Source organism: Balaenoptera ricei, chromosome 9, assembly GCF_028023285.1.
Source record: "Balaenoptera ricei isolate mBalRic1 chromosome 9, mBalRic1.hap2, whole genome shotgun sequence".
In the NCBI taxonomy this organism is placed as follows: domain Eukaryota; kingdom Metazoa; phylum Chordata; class Mammalia; order Artiodactyla; family Balaenopteridae; genus Balaenoptera; species Balaenoptera ricei.
Genome location: NC_082647.1, coordinates 52073564 through 52092855, shown reverse-complemented (window position 1 = coordinate 52092855; position 19292 = coordinate 52073564). Strand labels below are relative to the sequence as shown.

Below are 19292 nucleotides of genomic sequence, written 5' to 3'. Positions count from 1 at the left end.
CAACAGAGCACAATGAAACACGGCCTTCTCCCAAGAGTACAAGGCCGCGAGGGGGATGGGGCAGCCCCGAGGCCTGAGCCTGCCAGAGAACCCGCTAAATTGCATTTAAATGTGCTTTTGTCTCCAGAGAGTCCCCACAGTTTTCAACAGACCCTCAAGGAGGCCCTGCTCCCAAATCAGGAAGATGAAGATGGTAAATATATGGGGCCTTGTGGAAAGATCCACAGGGCTGTGAAGGGCAGGGACAAAGTCCCCTGGGACATGATGTCCTGGCTGAGCTACCGTCACAAGTCATCTCACCTGTTCATGTTTCCATTCCTCACTTCTAAGGGGACTCCCGAGTCCCACGTAATCATCATCATCATCCCTTATTCTTGGAAATACTTTACTTCCATGTTACTCAATGGTCATTCACTACCTTGAGCATGGTGCTAGGGACACAGCTCTACTTTACAGCACTTACCACCTAATTTCACTGCTTGACTCTAGTTCCCTGGAGGGTGGGGATGATGATTTTCTCCTACCTCAGCATCTAGCAGTGCCTAAAACACAGTAGAGGCTTCTTCAGCGTTTCTGGAATTGAAATGATTTCTTTTGATCTCTCATATTCTAACTATTTTACAAATGAAACCTGGGAAGTTCATGCTTAAGGTCACAAAATGGTAGGGGAAGTGTTCCAGGAGATAGGCTAGATGCTGAGACTGAAGTGCTTTAAACAAACAGGAGGAGGGAGGTTCAAGATGGCACCGTAGGAAGATCCGGAACTCACCTCCTTCCACGGACAAACTCAATCTACAGCGACATATGGAACAGTTTCCTCTGAAGAAACCCCAAACTACCTGAGCGACTCCCATACATCAGGTGAACAAGGAAAAAAACCCCATGGCAGCAGGTAGGAGAGGCTGAGCCACAGTCTCCCTGTAAACCCCACACCCCTGGTGCAGTGACCCACAATCAGGAGGGAACTCAAAACCCGAGCTTCTCCCTGTGGTGAAGGATTTGAACCCCACCCTGACTTCTAAGACCACCCAGACAGACGAGCCCCCCAAAATCTGGCTTTGAAAACCAGTGGGGCTCACATCCACAAGACCCACGAGCCTATAGTGAACTGAGAAATCATTCTTAAAGGGCTTGTACGTGGACTTACCCACCCCCAGGACCCAGCACAGAAGCAGCTGTTTGAAAAGCCCCCATACTATCTATGAAAGAGGCTTATTTGTTATCATAAAGCATCGGCCTGGGGGTAGGCATCTAATTTAACACACACCTAGGGACCTGCTGGTGTACTCTGGGGACCGAGGCCATCAGACACCATCTTTGCACCCTCCCTCTGCCACACTTCAAAGCACCAATATTTCCCAGAGGAGAGCTATGACACACCTCTGGTGCCCTTGTTTTTGTGGCTGCCACCCAGGAAACACCCCTTGATCGTCTGGCTCTCGTGGCCAGCAGGGCTTGCATTCCTGGGTCCCTCGGGACTGTAACAATGACACAGTTCTTGGCCAGCTACCACCCCCAGGGCACTGTCAGACAGCAAACTGAAACACACCCCTAGTCCTTCTGTGAAAGAGGCCCACTTGCTTGGCCTGAGGGGCAAGTTTCGGGTTTGCCATACATCTAGGGGTCTGCTCTCAGAACAGAGGCCAATGGATGCTACCTTTGTGCTCTCCATCTGCCTCATTCCAGGTTGCTGCTATCTCCTGGAAAGGAGCTTATACAATCGTCTGGCTTGTGATTTCTGTGACTGCCACCCAGGTGACACTTCTAGGTCACCTGGCTCTACCGGCTAGCAGGATTTACACTTGTGGTCTGTATATACTTGTATACTTTAAAAGCTGCTGCCTGAAGGTCTGGCTCCTAATCAGCCTAAATCTAGATGCCGACTGAGATCCTCTTTGGGGCACTGACAGGTGTCGACAAACCCTCAACTATTGGGAGCCACTAAAAATAGGCTGCTTGGACAATCACAAAGGTTTGAGAGACAACAAAGAGCTAGGGTGAGGTTGAATAAGGTCCTCTCTTACATGAGACCACTCCCTCACGTGAGAGGAGACTATTTTACCTTCTGCATGGAAACAAACACACAGTGTCAAGGAAAATGAAGAAACAGAGAAATGTGTTCCAAACAGAGGAACAAGATAAAAGCTCAGAAAATTTCCTGAATGAAAAGCATATAAGTGACTTATGTGCCTGCTAAAGAGTTCAAAATATGATCATAAAAATGCTTATTAATAAGCTTGGTAGAAGAATGGATGAACACAGTGAGAACTTCAACAAAGAAAGAGAAAATATAGGAAAGTACCAAATAGAAGTCAGAGAGGTGAAGAATACAACAAATGAACCAAAACAGACACTAGAGGGGTTCAACCACAGGCTAGATGAAGCAGAAGAAACGACCATTGAACTCAAAGACAAGGCAATGGAACTCACCCAATCAGAGCAGCAAAAAGGAAAAAAAAAGGTGAAAAAAAAGTGAACACAGCTTAAGAAACTATGCTACAACATCAAGCAGACCAACGTTTGCACTATAGGGATCCCAGAAGAAGAAGAGAGAAAGGGGCTGAAAACTTCCCTAACCTGGGGAAGGAAACAGACACTCAGACCCAGGAAACCCAGACTGGAGTTCCAAATAAGAGGAACCCAAAGAGACCCACACCACAACACATTAAAATGTCAAAAGTTAAAGACAGGAAGAGAATCTTAAAAGCAGCAAGAGAAAAACAACTTGTTACACACAGGGGAACAACCCCACCCCCCACACGGCTATCAGCAGATTAGATTTTTCAGCAGAAACTTTGCAGCCTAGAAGGGAGTGGTATAATATAGTGAAAGTACCAAACGAAAAAAACTTGCAACCAAGACTACCTGACAAAGTTGTCATTCAGAATTGAAGGGGAGAGAATTTTCCAGACAAGCAAAAGCTGAAGGAATTCATCACCACTAGACGAGCCTTACAAGACATGTAAAAGGAACTTGTTTAAGCTGAAATGAAAGAGTACTAATTAGTAACAGGAAAACATATGAAAATATAAATCTCACTGGTAAAGGTAAATATATAGTAAAATTCAGAATAATATTGTAAGGGTAGATTAATCACTTACAAAACTAGTACGAGATTAAAAGACAAAAGTAGTAAAAAAAATAACTATAACTACAATAATTTGTTAAGGGATATGCAAGATAAAAAGATATAATTTGTGACATCAAAACCATAAAATGGCAGGAGGGGGAGAGTAAAAAAGTAGAGCCTTAGAATGCGTTCAAACTTAAGTTGTTACCAACAGGTATTTATAACCGTCTATTTTAAGTTGGTATGTAATCCTCATGGTAACCACAAATTAAAACCCTATTAGCAGATACACAAAAGAGTAAAGAGAAAGCAATCTAAGCATTCCACTACAGAAAATCATCAAATCACAAAGGAGGAGAGCAAGAGAAGAAAGGAACAAAGAACTACCAAAGAGCCACAAAGTAATTAATAAAATGGCAATAAGTACATATCTATCAATAATAACTTTAAATGTAATTGGACTAAGTTCTCCAGTCAGAAGATAGAGTGGCTGAATGGATAAATTTTTTTTTAAAAAAGACCATTATGCTGCCTACAGGAGACTCATTTCAGATGTAAGAACATACACAGACTGAAAATGAAGGGATGGAAACATATTCCATGCAAATAGAAACCAAAAGAAAGCTGGGGTTATACAGGCTCTCTTTATATCAGCAGTAAATAGACTTAAAATTAAGACTGTAATAAGAGACAAAGAAGGGCATTACATAATGATAAAGGGGTCAATCCAACAAGAGGATATAACACTTTTAAATATTTATGCACCCAACATAGGAGCACCTAAATATATAAAGAAAATATAACAGACCTAAAAAGAGAAATAGACAGCAATACAATAACAGTAGGGGACTTTAATACTCCACTTTCATCAATGGATAGATCATCCAGAGAGAAAACCAATAAGAAATAGGGGCCTTAAATGACACATTAGATCAGATGGGTTTAACAGATATATGGAGCACATTCCATCCAAAAGGAAAAGAGTATACATTCTTCTCAAGCACACATGGAACATTCTCCAGGATAGGTCATATTTTATAGGCCACAAAACAAGTCTTAATAAATTTAAGAAGACTGAAATCATATCAAGCATTTTTCCCAACCACAATGGTATAAAACTAGAAATCAATTACAAGGAGAAAACTGGAAAAGTCAAAATATGTGGAGATTAAACAATGTGCTACTGAACAATATGTCAAAGAAGAAATCAATAGAAAAATCAAAAATACCTTTAGACAAATGAAAATGGAAATGCAACATATCAAGATGTATGGGATGTAGCAAAGCCAGTTCTAAGAGGAAAGCTCACAGCAATAAATGGCTACCTCAGGAAACAAGAAAAATCTCAAACAACCTAAATTTATACCTCAAAAAAACAGAACAAATGAAACCCAGAGTTAGTAGAAGGAAGGAAATCATAAAGATCAGAGTGGAAATTAAATGAAATGCAGACTGATAAAAGAAAAAAATCAATGAAACTAATAGCTGGTTCTTTGAAAAGATAAAGAAAACTAACAGACCTTTAGCTAGACTTGCCAAGAAAAAAAAGAATGTAAAATAGACAGCTAGTGGGAAGCAGCTGCATCACATGGGAAGATCAGCTCAGTGCTTTGTGACCACCTAGAGGGGTGGGATGGGGGGGTGGGAGGGAGATGCAAGAGGGAGGGGATATGGGGATATATGTGTACGTATAGCTGATTCACTTTGTTATACAGCAGAAACTAACACAACATTGTAAAGCAATTATACTCCAATAAAGATGTTAAAAAAAAATTTTTTTTTAATCAGAAATGAAAGTGGAGATGTTACAACTGATACCCCAGAAATACAAGAGACTGTAAGAGGGTACTATGAATAATTATATACCAAAACATTGGACAACCTAGAAGAAATTAATAAATTCCTAGAAGCATACAATCCACCAGGACTGAATCAGGAAGAAATAGTAGTAATCAGTCTTTTCGGATTTTCTAAGTAGATTGAATCAGTAATCAAAAATCTCCCAACAAACAAAAGTCAAGTCAAGGACCAGGATGGCTTCACTGGTGAATTCTGCATACATTTAAAGAACTGAAACCAATCCTTCTCAAATTCTTCCAAAAAATAAGAGGAAGGAACACTTCCAAACTTATTTTATGAGGCCAGCATTACCCTGATACCAAAATCAGACAAGGACACCACAAGAAAAGAAAATTACAGACCAACATCCCTGATGAACGTAGATGCAAAAATCCTCAACAAAATATTAGCAAACCAAATTCAACGATACATTAAAATGATCATACATCATGATCAAATGGGATTTTAGTCCAGAGATGCAAGGACAGTTCAACATCTGCAAATCAATGTGATACACCATATTAACAAAAGGAAGGATAAAAATCATATGATTGGGCTTCCCTGGTGGCACAGTGGTTGAGAATCTGCCTGCCAATGCAGGGGACACGGGTTCGAGCCCTGGTCTGGGAAGATCCCACATGCCACGGAGCGACTAGGCCCGTGAGCCACAATTGCTGAGCCTGCACGTCTGGAGCCTGTGCTCCACAACAAGAGAGGCCGCGACAGTGAGAGGCCCGTGCACCGCGATGAAGAGTGGCCCCCACTTGCCGCAACTAGAGAAAGCCCTCGCACAGAAACGAAGACCCAACACAGCCATAAATAAATAAATAAATAAAATTTTTTTTAAAAAAATCATATGATCATCTCAATAGACACAGAAAAAGCACTTGACAAAACTCATCATCCATTTATGATAAAAACTCTCAACAAAGTGGGTAAAGAGGGAACATATCTCAACATAATAAAGGTCAGATATGACAAGTCCACAGCTAACATCATACTCAGTGGTGAAAAATTGAAAGCTTTTCCTCTAAGGTCAGAAACAAGACAAGGAAGCCCACTCACCACTTTTATTCAACATAGTATTGGAAGCCCTGGCCAGAGCAGTTAAGCAAGAAGAGGAAACAAAAGGCATCCAAATCGGAGAGGAAGACATAAAGCTGTCCCTGTTTGCACATGACATGATATTATATATAGAAAAAACCCTAAACAAAAAACTGTTAGCACGAATAAAGTCAGTAAAGTTGCAGTATCAAAATCAATATACAAAAATCTGTTGCATTTCTATACACTAATAACAAACTATCAGAAAAGGAAATTAAGAAAACAATCCCATTTACAACTGCATCAAAAAGAATAAAATACCTTGGAAGAAATTTAACCATGGAGGTAAAAGACCTGTACACTGAAAACTGTAAGACACTGATGAAAGAAATTGAAGAAGACACAAATAAATGGAAAGATATTTCGTGTTCATGAATTGGGAGAATACTGCTACAATGTTCATACTACCCAAGCTACAGATTCAGTGCAACCCCTATCAGAATTCCAATGGCATTTTTCACAGAAATAGAACAAACAATTATAAACTTTGTTTAAAACTATAAAAGATGCTGAAGAGCCAAAGCAATCTTGAGAAAGAAGAACAAAGCTGGAGATATCACACGCCCTGATTTCAAATTATATTACAAAGCTACATTAATCGAAATAGTATTGTATTGGCATAGAAACAGACACATTGATCAGTGGAACAGAATAGAGAGCCCAGAAATAATCCCATGCATGTATGGTCAATTAATTTACAACAAAGGAGCCAAGAATATACAATGGAGAAAGAACAGTCTCTTCGATAAATGGTGCTGGGAAAACTGGACCACTATCTTACACCATACAGAAAAACTAACTCAAAATGAATCAAAGATTTAAACATAAGATCTGAAACCATAAAATTAGAAGAAAACATAGGCAGTAAGCTCCTTGACATCAGCCTTGGCAATGATTTTTTGGATTTCACACCAAAGGCAAAGGCAACAAAAGCAAAAATAAACAAGTGAGACTACATCAAACTAAAAATCTTCTGCACAGCAAAGGAAATCATCAACAAAATGAAAAGGCAGCCTATTGATGGGGAAAGAAATATTTGCAAATCATATATCTGATAAGGGGTTAATATCCAAAACATATAAAAATCTCATACAACAACTCAATAGCAAAAAGAAATCCAATTTAAAAATGGGCAGAAGGGGCTTCCCTGGCAGCACAGTGGTTAAAAGAATCTGCCTGCCAGTGCAGGGGACACGGGTTCGAGCCCTGGTCCAGGAAGATCCCACATGCCACGGAGCAGCTAAGCCGGTGCGCCACAACTACAGAGCCTGCGCTCTAGAGCCCGCGAGCCACAACTACTGAGCCCGTGTGCCACAACTACTGAAGCCCGCACACCCTAGAGCCTGTGCTCCACAACAAGAAAAACTACTGCAATGAGAAGCCCGCTCGCCACAGCTAGAGAAAGCCCGTGCGCAGCGATGAAGACCCAACACAGCCAAAAATAAATAAATTTTTAAAATTTAAAAAATGGGCAGAACATCTGAATAGACAATTTTCCAAAGAAGACATACAGATGGCCAATAGGTACATGAAAAGGTACTCAACATCACTCATCATCAAGGAAATTAAAATCAAAACCACACTGAGGTATGACCTCACATCTGTTAGAATGGCTATTATCAAAAAGACAGGAGGGCTTCCCTGGTGGCACAGTGGTTAAGAATCTGCCTGCCAATGCAGGGGACACGGGTTCGAGCCCTGGTCTGGGAAGATCCCATATGCCGCGGAGCAACTAAGCCTGTGAGCCACAACTACTGAGCCTGCACGTCTGGAGCCTGTGCTCCGCAACGGGAGAGGCCGAGGCAGTGAGAGGCCCGCGCACCGCGATGAAGAGTGGCCCCCGCTCGCCACAGCTGGAGAAAGCCGTCGCACAGAAACGAAGACCCAACACAGCCAAAAATAAATAAATAAATAAATAAAATTTAAAATAAAAAAAAAAGACAGGAAATAACAAGTGTTGGCAAGGATGTGAAAAAAGGGAACCCTTGTGCACTGTTGGTGAGAATTTTTTAAGGCTACTCAAAAAATTAAAAGTCTTACTACTATACAATCCAGCAATTCCACTCTTAGGTATTTATCCAAAGAAAACGAAAACACTGACTTGAAAAGATACACCCCCATGTTCATTGCAGCATTACTTACAAAAGCTAAGATATGGAAGCAACCTAAGTGTCCACCAATGGATGAACGGATAAAGAAGATGTGGTACACACACAGAGGAATATCATTAATCAGTAAAAAGAGAAATCTTGCCATTTGTGACACCATGGATGGACCTTGAGGGCATTATGCTAAGTGAGATAAGTCAGACAGAGAAAGACAACGTATGATCTCACTTATATGCGGAGTCTTAATAAAAAAAGGCTCATAGAGCAGATTTGGGTGTGGGGGGGTGTAAAATGTATACGGGTGGGTAAAATGGGTGAAGACGGTTAAAAAGTACAAACTTCCAGCTATAAAGTAAGTCATGGGTATGTAGTGTGCAGGATGGTGACTAGAGTTAATAATACTGTATTGTATATTTGAGAGTTGCTAAGAGTAAATCTTATAAAGTTTATTTTTCTTGTGATGAAAACTTTTAACTATGTATGGTGATGCATACATAGTTAATGAGACATATATACAAATATCGAATCATTTTGTTGTACACCTGAAATTAATGTATAATGTATATATATATGTCAATTATATCTCAATTTTTTTTTAAAAAAAGTAAGTGCTATAGAAAAAACTAGTGTTATTATTTAGAAAGCTGGAAACAGGCCTCAAAAAGGGGCCATTTTCTGTTCTAGCACCTTTCCCAGATTCTGAGAAGAGAAGACTGTTGTAGGAGGAAAAGGTCAACTCAGAAGGGCCAAGAATAAACAAGAGCATTAGTGAAAGAGCTCACACCAATCCGACCTCCACAGTGACTGACACATAAATGAGATCTCAGTTCAGAGAGATGCAGAAGAGCACCGTTGGTTTAGAAATAGGCTGCAGATATTTTCAGCTGCACTTAAAGATTTCACTATCCCTGAGCTTCCAGCTCTGACACAGCAGGCAAGTCTCATGTTATGTGTCAACCCCAAGCGGCTGCCTGTGTCCAAGGCTGCAGAGAATTTGAGGCTGTGTCCAGGCTCGGGAAAAAGGGGACTGTGGTGCATTCACAATGTTGGCCATGTGTTACATATTTGACATCACTGGTCCAGCCTATTGATATTAAAATATTTCAATAAGTAATAGGGTATGTGAAGAAAGGGCTTCTCGCAAGCTAGAGAACTCTGGCCTGTAGATTAGCTCCTGATAGAATGCCTGTAATTAAACTCTCTGATATACCAATTAACACTGGGAAAAGGTCTCCAGGGGAGTTCCACAGGGCTCTGTCTTATGTCCTATCCCAGTCAAAATGTTTACCCATGACTTGGAATAAGGCATAGAGCGTACATTCATTGGCATATGGAGCTGGGAGAGGCATTTGCTCTGATTATTTAAAAACTGGAGATTCCTGGGCCTTTGTTCCCATGTGGTGCTGGGGAGGAACTCTGAATGTATCAGGAGCTCAGCGCCCTGACTGACGTCACCTTGAAGGGAAGTTGTGGGGACTAAGAGTGGGCTGCCTTGCCAGGTCTTGCCTTTCTGAGAAGGAAGTGAAAGCCCAGCTTCCTCATACAGGATGACCACCTTCTGGTACCACAGACCCTCTGGCAAGGTGCGTTCTGGATGGGAGTTGGCAAAGAAGTGTCAGGGCGGGGTCCACTGCTCAATAATAATTGGATGGCCAGGATGCGTGTGGAAGTTGTGGAGCTGCTGGGCGCAGCAACCTAGTGCATTGGGATGCTCTCTGCAGCCTCCCTGCCCTAATGGCCACAATGCTGCACTTGGGGTAGAGCCATAAGTTTGCAAAGAGGAACAAGAGGCTCAGAAGGAACGAAACACTGTGGGGGAGAGCAGTAGCCAAATGAAAGCCACTGCCACTCAGCACTGCCAGGCAGCAAGTGTGAATCACTGGCTGTGTCTGGGGAAACTGGTTTCCTGTGTTGGTGAGGGAGTGTGCCCACAGACAGCCCTCCCTGGGGGCGGAAAGGGAAGTCCTCTCTCCAAGGGAGTGGACGAGGCTGGCAGCAGACAGGCCTCCTTCATACTCAAGTCCGTGACTTCACGGCAATCCTGTCAGCTTCCTCAGTCTTCCACTGCTTGAAGGGGAGGGAACCTTATGTACCACATCGTCCACAAAGTAAGCAAAGTAATTTCAAGGCAACAGCATTTCTTCCCCTTTTTTTTTTCCATACCTGCTAGCGCACTGACCAAGAAGTAGGCCGTAGAAAGGAGTTTCTGGTTGTGGACCACATCCTCCGGGCCTGGACACTCGCCCTGCACACTGTATCCCACTAGCCGCAGGAAGGCCACGAGGTCCCGCTGCTGTGAAGGCTTCAGCTTCCCCAGCACCGCCAATGAGGGTGACAGGCTGCTGACTATGTCCTCACACTGTGGGGAGAGATGGGGGGCGGGGAAGAGAAAAGAGACAGATCTAGTGAAGCCACAGGCCAAGCTGGGCACAACACAGGCCTCTGCCCCATGACACACAACCCTTGTAGTGAGATGGAGAGTGGTCCCCCAAATATAAGTCCACCTGGAGCTTCAGAATGAGACCTTATTTGGCTTCCTTGCAGATGTAATTTAGGTAGGGATCTCGAGATCATCCTAGATTGGGGTGGGCCCTGAATCTAATGGTGGGTGTCCTTTAAGAGACAGGAAAGGAGATGGCTGTGTGAAGACAGAGTAGAGATTTGAGCAATGTGGCCACAAGCCAAGGAATGCCAGGAGCCACCAGAAGCTGGAGGAGGCAAAAAAGGATTCTCTCCTAGAGCCTGTGGGGAAGCATGGCCCTAATGACACCTTGACTTTAGACTTGTGGCCTCCAGAATTGTAAGAGAGTAAATTGGAGTTTGTGGTCATTTGTTACAGCAGCCCGAGGAAACTAATACACCCTTCTATTCATCACATCGACTACCTTTCTGCAGTTAGAAAACTAAGGACCTGAGAGTAAGAAAAAAAAGAAGCTTTAGGGTTAAAAGGAGGTGGGGAAATTTTAAACACCATTTTATCCCAGCTCAAAGCCTTATACCAAGAGATCTAGCCCGTCCATATCTCCAGAAAACCATGCGGAGACACTACCTTGAGATGTCTCCGGTCTTACCACTTGCTCCAGAACCAAGAGTAATTCTTCATCAAACAGGACCGCCTGGAGGACGTCGTTCAGAGCTCTCTGTTGCTGCTCTGGCAGCTCCACAAAGGGATGGAAATTCCTCTCCAAGAACAGAGTGGCTGTGAAAGCAGCAGAACATACCCAGTCTCGTGACTTATCTCAGAACGAAGACCAGTAACTCTTGCTTTTTATAGCTAATTGTCCTCTGTTCTTTCATAAACACTTCCAGCTGCACAGTCAGTCTTGGAACTCAGAAATAAAGGACGCGTTAAATACCACCCTGCATGTTTTTCACTAACCAAACTACTAAAGGAAGAAAGGAGGAGGGAAGGGAAGAGAGGGAGGGGAGACAGAAAGAGACAAAAAAACAGACAGAAAAGAGGGAAGCCGAGTTTCGTTTCAGACTGTATTTTCCTGCTGACTCACTAAACATTAAGTCTAATCAATTATTTTCTGGAAAAGTCATTTAGAATGATTAAGTTATCAAGGCTGAATACTAAACATCAGGACTTTTACAGAGCTTCAGAGTCATCATGCAAATTCCAAAATACATTCTTTTTCATATCTTTCTAATACACTACAGATTTTGTATCCTTTAATATTAAATGCATGCTTTTCAAGGGGCTGGCACAATTTTCATTGGGCAAATACAGATATTCCACTTTCTCCATTCTTCTTCACCCGTCCTGGAGAATGGGTTAGAATCCCAGCTGGATTACTAACGTCCTCTTCAGGATGCTTGAGCCTCTCCCCTTAAAATCTTCCGTTTTCATTTTAAGATAGTCAAAAGTTTCTAGTAATTTAAGCCCAGTGGGAATTTAAAAACAAGATTTGATAAACCAAAGCTTTCATATATAGGGATGCAGACCAATACATAAATGCACCCTCCGCTGATGTCAGATTCCAGACAACAGTTACACTCAAAAACTGCTCTATAAGCACAATTAGTTCCTCGCCAGCCCCAGCCTGGAGAGAAGGGCTGTCCTGGCTGGTCTAGGGTCCAAGGGCACAGAGGCGGGCGCCCACCCTACTCCTGCCTGAACTACCCAGCCTCCCCAATCCATGCCAGGCTGACTAGAATGACCAACTTACAGGGTGGACCGGTGGGTAAGGAAATGATAAGAAAGCTCAGCCTGTCTCGTCACTTCCCTGTAGTGCAGTTCAAGGCTGTAGCACCACTGCTGATGTGATTCTAACCCGTGACATTGACATCGCTTAAGTGGCAGCTGGAAATCACACCCAATTACCGTGAGGGGGGCCTGCAGCCCTGCATTAGATGGGAAAGCCTTAAGATTGGGCCTTCACTGCCAATTCTGTCCACACTGATACTTCTGCTACAAAAGCATCTATCTTCTGGTTTGGGACTCGTTGAAGCCCCACTGATGAGTCTCTCCTCTTACTCTCCAAGCCAGAGATATTCTGAGCTGCTCCTAGCTCTTTTTTACTAAGCTCTTAATTATTCGTTTCTCTTTTTCCTTGCCCTACCCTCTTCATCTCCTCTTCTACTATATACTGCACTCCTACTAATTCCTGCCCTACCCCCTACAAAAAACTTTTTAAAAAAACACAAAATGCTGTGGGGAGCGAAAGGAATTGCTGCAGGCAAGTCACAGGTACTCCCCTCCTCCTCGCTGGATGCCTTGGCATCACATGGCTTCATGCCATGTGGATAAGGGCCTCCAAGAGAGCATTTTGCGACGCCAACAAAGCGTTGCCTGTCTTCGCAATGAAGCCTGGAATAAATGAAACAAATGCAAAACTTGGGTTCTCTCTCCTTGCTGCTGACTAGCTCTTCTTGGTAGTCAGCAAGACTCCTGTGGTTCAAATGAAAGAAAATGTGAGGCCCCTAACTCTTCCCCTCCTCAGCCTCCTACCCCTTCCTTAAAACAGGCCATCCAAGACCTGAAGTTCCCTAAGATCTGACCAAGCTGAGTCCTGATGAGTGAACCAGAACTGATTCAGGCACCGTCCTGTCTGTTCTCAAATGTTCTCCGTGAAGTCACTAAGGAGTCACCGCTTCTGAAGGGCGCATCACCTCCTGGGGTACAGCACTCAACTACCCAGCAGCTCACCCCATGCCCCAGCCTGCTGGCAATACCTTGTTTTAAAACACTCAGTGGCCCATCCGAGGCAGGCAGCCCTTGCCCAGCATCTGGCATGTCCCAGAACGCAAACTCTTTTAAGGGCAGGAGGTCCAGCAAGGCAGAGTCACTTCTCCTCTCCTGCTCGAAGCCCCCGTGCTTCCCTTGCAGAAGGCAGAATTCTGTAACGCGGGGGAAAAGGACAAGCTGGGCGTTAGGGTCAGCCTTATTGGCACATCCCAGACCTGGCTTCACCTAAATCAAGCAGGGCAGGGGGGACATGTCCACCCTCTTCCTTATACACCCACTTCCTACACATTATTCTATTTGACCAAAACTCAGGCACTTCCTACAAATACAGGAGAAATGGTTGTTCTTAACATAAGGTTCTTTGAACAGGCAGGAAGCAACCTTTCAAACATCAGAAGTATTTCCTTAGCCTGACTGGAACAAACCAACTCCAACAAACAACCCACCATATTTAACTGAGAAAATTGGAATTTGATTGATAAATCTGGTTTGACTGAACTGATACAGAATTATTGACAATATATTTAGGTGCACAAGTGGTTACATGGCTCTTGGAGAGTCCGTTATTCTTCATTAATAAACTATTTTCTGCAATTATATGAACAAACCTTACAAACATGTTGAGAGGAAAATCCATACACAAAAGAATGTATTCTATATGAATCTGTATGAAGAGACTAGTCTTTTTTTTAAAGCCTTATCTTTTAGAGATATTTCAATATTTATAGACAAAATAATATAATGCCTACAATTTGCTTCAAAACAATTGAGTAGGGGTGGAGAGAGGTGGGAAAGTTATAGATGAAACATGAATTGCCCTAGTTATTGAAGCTGAATGGTAGGTACATGGGTTTCATTATATTACTATCTGTACTTCTGAACATGTGTGTAATTTTCCATAATAAAAAGTTTTTAAAAATTATAAAAAGAAATGCCCCTTAAATACTTCCATATTTGAGGACCCAACTAAGGTAACTAAGTTGTAGGTAAAAATGCAACAGTGTGTCCTTGCTAAGTAAAAACTGTGTGAACTCAAGAATGAGGGTTCTCCTCCTGACCCACCTCCTACAGTAATGAAAATAAAAAAAAAAAAAAAAACAAATGGCACCTAATTAAACTCAAAAGCTTTTGCACAGCAAAGGAAACCATAAACAAAAGGAAAAGACAACGCCAGGATGGGAGAAAATATTTGCAAACGAAGCGACCAACAAGGGATTAATCTCCAAAATACACAAACAGCTCACACAACTCAACAACAAAACAAACAATCCGATCAAAAAAATAGGCAGAAGAATTAAATAGACATTTCTCCAAAGAAGACAGACAGATGGCCAAATAACACATGAAAAGATGCTCAATATTGCTAATTATTAGAGAAATGCAAATCAAAACTACAATGAGGCATCACCTCACACTGGTCAGAATGGCCATCATCAAAAAATCTACAAACAATAAATGCTGGAGAGGGTATGGAGAAAAGGGAACCCTCTTGCACAGTTGGTGGGAATGTAAATTGGTACAGCCACTATGGAGAACAGTATGGATGTTCCTTAGAAAACTAAAAATAGAACTACCATATGATCCAGCAATCCCACTTCTGGGCATACACCCAGAGAAAACCATAAATCAAAAGGATACATGCACTCCAATGTTCACTGCAGCACTATTTACAATAGCCAAGATGTGGAAGCAACCTAAATGCCCATCAACAGAGGAATGGATAAAGAAGATGTGGTACATATATACAATGCAATATAACTCAGCCATAAAAAATAATGAAACAATACCATTTGCAGCAACATGGATGGACCTAGAGATTGTCATACTGAGTGAAGTAAGTCAGAGAAGAACAAATATTGTATGATATTGCTTATATGTGGAATCTAGAAAGATGGTACAAATGAACTTATTTACAAAACTGAAATAGAGTTACAGATGTAGAAAACAATCTTATGGTTAACGGGGGAAGGGGGGAGGGATAAATTGGGAGATAGGCATTGACATATACACACTACTATATATAAAATAGACAGCTAATAAGGACCTACTGTATATAGCACAGGGAACTCTACTCAGTACTCTGTAATGACCTGTATGGGAGAAGAATCTAAAAGAGTAGATATATGTATAACTGAATCACTTTGCTGTACACCAGAAACTAACACAACATTGTAAATCAACCATACTTCAATAAAAATTTTTTAAAAAGAAGGAGGGTTCACTTTATGCTTCAATTTAATAATTTGTGTACAGGCTATGGAATGAGAATGTGGCTGAGCCTAGTACTTGCATGACATGTGAAAGGCATGGGTATTAGCACGTATTTTCACCTGCTGTGGACACGAATGACATCCATAAAGACAGGACGGCTGTCTAAAGACAAAGAAAACAAGCTTTCATTTACTCACCCGACGACCCACCCCCACTCCTAGTCATCCAGAAGGCCCCTGGCTCGCTCCACCCTATGCACCAGGCACCGAGGTGGATAAGCGTGAACTGGCCCCCAGCGAAGGCTCCCCAAGGACAAGGACCATGACCATTAACACAGCCTCACATCCTGCCAAGAGCCCTGTGGGGCCCCCAACCATATTTTGGGAGCCCAAGACCCCAGCACCACTCTTCCTCTACACAGATGCACAGCCCCCCTGAAGGCACTGCCAACTCCTTCACTCTTTGCAGCATCAGGCACTGCAAGGAGCCAGAGATTCAGAAGGACCACAACCTAGGCCTTGACAATAAGTATGATACGAGTGGAAGAGGTGGACAGGTCACTGAATCCAGAGTGGCAGGTGTGGAGAAAGCAGCAGAAAAGGATTCTTGGACGAAGCAGCGTCTAAGTAACCCCCTAAAGCCTGGTAGGAACTAGCTGGGCCAAGAGGCGGGGAGCACACTCCAGAAGCTCCCGATAAGCGAGAGTGGAGGGTTCCCAGACGGTGGGTTAACCCCGGCTGGATCACTACGCTGGGAGGCGCTGGTGATGAGAAGCAAGGCTGGACACGACGTGCCTGGAAGGGCAGACTTTATCTCGGGACAAAGGGAGCCTCAGAAGGGTGTCTGAGCAGGTGAGTGAAGTGACCAAATGTGTATTGTTAAATAATCACATCAGCTACACTGCTAGGATGGGAACCATTCAAAGCAGAGGAGCCAATTAAGAGTCTGTGATGGGAACGAGGTCGGGGGGGGGGGTGCTGGTGTCGGCCGCTGGACCTGCAGAGAAGTGCACAGACCCGGGAGGGTGGGAAGCACAGGTTCACGTCCACAGGTGCCCAATCAGAAGTTCGTGCTGAAAGGACACTGGTAAATGCCTCATTCTACAAAGCAAAGGCTAAAGTTCAAGACAATAACATGATGTTTCTGATTGGCCATAAGGGGGGGGGGGGGGTTTGTTGGCAAAGGGAGGGATCGTGGCTGGGAGAACCCCTCGTCAAGGACGGGCTCACAGATGCCTCCCCCAAAGGACACGGAGGGAGTGGCCTCCTCTCGAAGCTTCAGAAGACAGACAGGATCCTCGTCAACTGTACCCCCACCCAGAAGGTGGGAGGAGAGATCGAGCAGCCTCTTAAGGGCCCTTCCAGCCCCTGCAGGGCTGTTTATGAAGCCGGATCAGAACATTCTGCAGGAAGAGCAACCGAAAACAGAGATGGGAAAAAGCAGCAGAACTGGCTTAAGAATCAGGCAGCGTGTCACACGAACGAGGGCCTGACCACCAAGCTGCACAGGCAGGGCAGGCTGCAGCAGGAGAGGGCAAAGGAGAGGGCTTCCTAGGCCAGGGTGTGGGAAGTGAGCCAGAGCAACCCTGAGAACTCCCCAGGGCACCTCTGCTCAGCAGCACAAAGAGGAGTTTATTTTTTCAAGACAGCAGAAGCAAGCCAAGATAAAAGGCTTGAAATTGAAATGCAAACAGGAGAGCCTCGCCAGGCAAGCTTTGTCTTTCCAACCCCATCTGAGAAAAGAGATGCCCCCTGTGGGAGCAACAGGTGCCCCAACAGAGCTGCATGCAGGGCAGGGCACCTCCACCTCCTCGGAGAAACAGGGAGGGGCTCCCGGGGGCCCCACAGCCTGGAATGGCAGCCCCAGCCTGGCCCCCAGCCACCAAAGGGTCCTCAGAGCACTCGCGGGCATCCTCGGTGCAGGCCAAGCTTCCAAAGAGGCTGACAAAAGCAACACCTCCACCACCAATCCATCTGGACAGGAGAACCAAGGCCTCAGCAGCCTGGGCTGGAGTCACACAAGCCCACGTGGTCACACAGCTTATCACACGCTGATGACAAAAGCTGGAGGGACAACTTAATCATCTAATAGGCAGTTTGTTCAGTGGATGGATAGTCTTTCAAAGAGAAAGAATAATCATGCCCAGGATGACACAAATTTGGAACCTTGGACCTAAAGGATGCTGGTCACGATTCTTGGTATTCCCGGTATCCCATGCGTCCCTGGCCCCACCCCTAGACCAACTTCCTACAACTGGCACCTTCAGTTTTTGTCACCTCCCTGAAACACAGGCTGCTCTACATGCAAAACGAAAGAGGGAGGGTCGGTGATTGCCCTTCACGTCCCTTGCGCACCCGCAGGCTTGTCCACTGTCCCACAGGACAGTCAGCATTCCGAGCGCCCACGGTTGTAGCTGAGCGGTGGTACCTCGCGTGGCCGAGTGAGCAGAAGGGACTCCCGGAAGACACCCGCATCCCTGGCCTGGTCCCCGCCAGCTGACAGAAGACAACTGGGGGAGGAGCAGGAGGTAGCCCCAGACATGTATGGCCCGTCACGGCACCCCTTCACAATGTTTTCATCGTGGAGAACTGAAAGTGCACGGGGATGGAGAGAGTAGTACAGGGGGCCTCCGCACACGCATCGACCAGCTGTGATGAACCCCCCCACCTCTACCCACCCCCCACACACCTCACTCTCCGCCATCGTGCTTGAAGCAAGCCACAGACATATTTCCATTTCACCTGTGAAGAGTTCACTGTAAATCTCTAAAAACTAAGATGACGCTTTTCATAAACATAACCACAACAATGTGACCATACCTAAAAAAGTTAATTATTTATGATGTTACATATATTAATTCATGTCCCCAAAAAGCAGTCAGACAGTTTTCTTGGGTTTGACACAAGCTTTTCCTGGGAAGAGTGTGAGGGAAGAGCCGTGAGTATCTAAGACAAGCCACACCAACTATAAAACCCTATTTTCTTCAAGTGATGCAGTGACCTCCCGGCTTTGAACACGCTGGTGATCAGACAGCAAGGTCAAGTGCAGCTTTTTGGGCTCCCTACAGGGGAACGGGAGGTAAGATGATCACAGTGATGACAGTATTATTAATAGCTAAGGTGAGTACTTAATAAGCCACCGCTGTGCCAGGGACTTCACACACCTCATCTAACCTGCCCCTCACGGCAGCCCTCTGAGGGAATGTCCTTCCCCTCCCAGACACAGGAAGCTGAGGCCCAGCCGGCTTCGGCAAGCTGCCTGAGACCTCACAGGACGCCGTGGCACTGGGGCCGATGCCCAGTCCGTCTGACTGCAGAGCCCACGTTCTTCGCCCTGCGCCCTGCCGGTGAAGCACGCCCCACACCGACATCTGGGCATTCCTCACCAACACCCTCCCACCGCGGCCCTCCGTCTCACTTGTCATGAGACATCCCCAAACTCTTCCGATATCTCTTTCTTCTCAATCCCCAGAGCAGCGGGGGAGCCTCTACAAGTGTGTGCCTCAGGGGAGGATGGGGTGTCCCTCCGCGATGGCTCAACCGCCTCCAGAGAGCTCGGAGCTGAGGCGCACTCACCGAACCGGCCGTCTGCTCTCACGTACAGCTCGACGACGCCGTAGGCGATGGTGGTGGGAGCCGGGATTTCCAGCACCACATTACTGTCCTTGATGATGTTCCCATCCTCCGTCGCTGACACCTGTGGGCGAGGGCGCATGCTCCACCTGTGCGCTCAGGCTCCCCCAGGCTTCTCTTGCCCCCACGTGGCCAGC

The 19292-nt window shown here is 44.7% G+C and overlaps 1 protein-coding gene across 6 annotated transcripts in view; it reads right to left on the bottom strand.

The window, feature by feature from the left end:
* The window catches only part of GSDME (gasdermin E), a 110227-nt gene that overhangs the window by 33491 nt on the left and 57444 nt on the right, over positions 1 to 19292 (bottom strand). For 5 of the 6 annotated variants that reach the window (XR_009505026.1, XM_059933771.1, XM_059933774.1 and 2 more), the window contains 4 exons: positions 19099 to 19219; positions 13300 to 13464; positions 11193 to 11320; positions 10285 to 10480 (listed from right to left, as the gene is read on the bottom strand). Coding sequence is in view for 5 of the 6 variants with exons in the window: in XM_059933771.1 (XP_059789754.1) it covers positions 10285 to 10480; positions 11193 to 11320; positions 13300 to 13464; positions 19099 to 19219 (610 nt within the window). In the remaining variant the exon portion in view is untranslated. The remainder of the gene's footprint in view (positions 1 to 10284; positions 10481 to 11192; positions 11321 to 13299; positions 13465 to 19098; positions 19220 to 19292) is intronic. The other variant, XM_059933775.1, reaches the window with a different exon arrangement.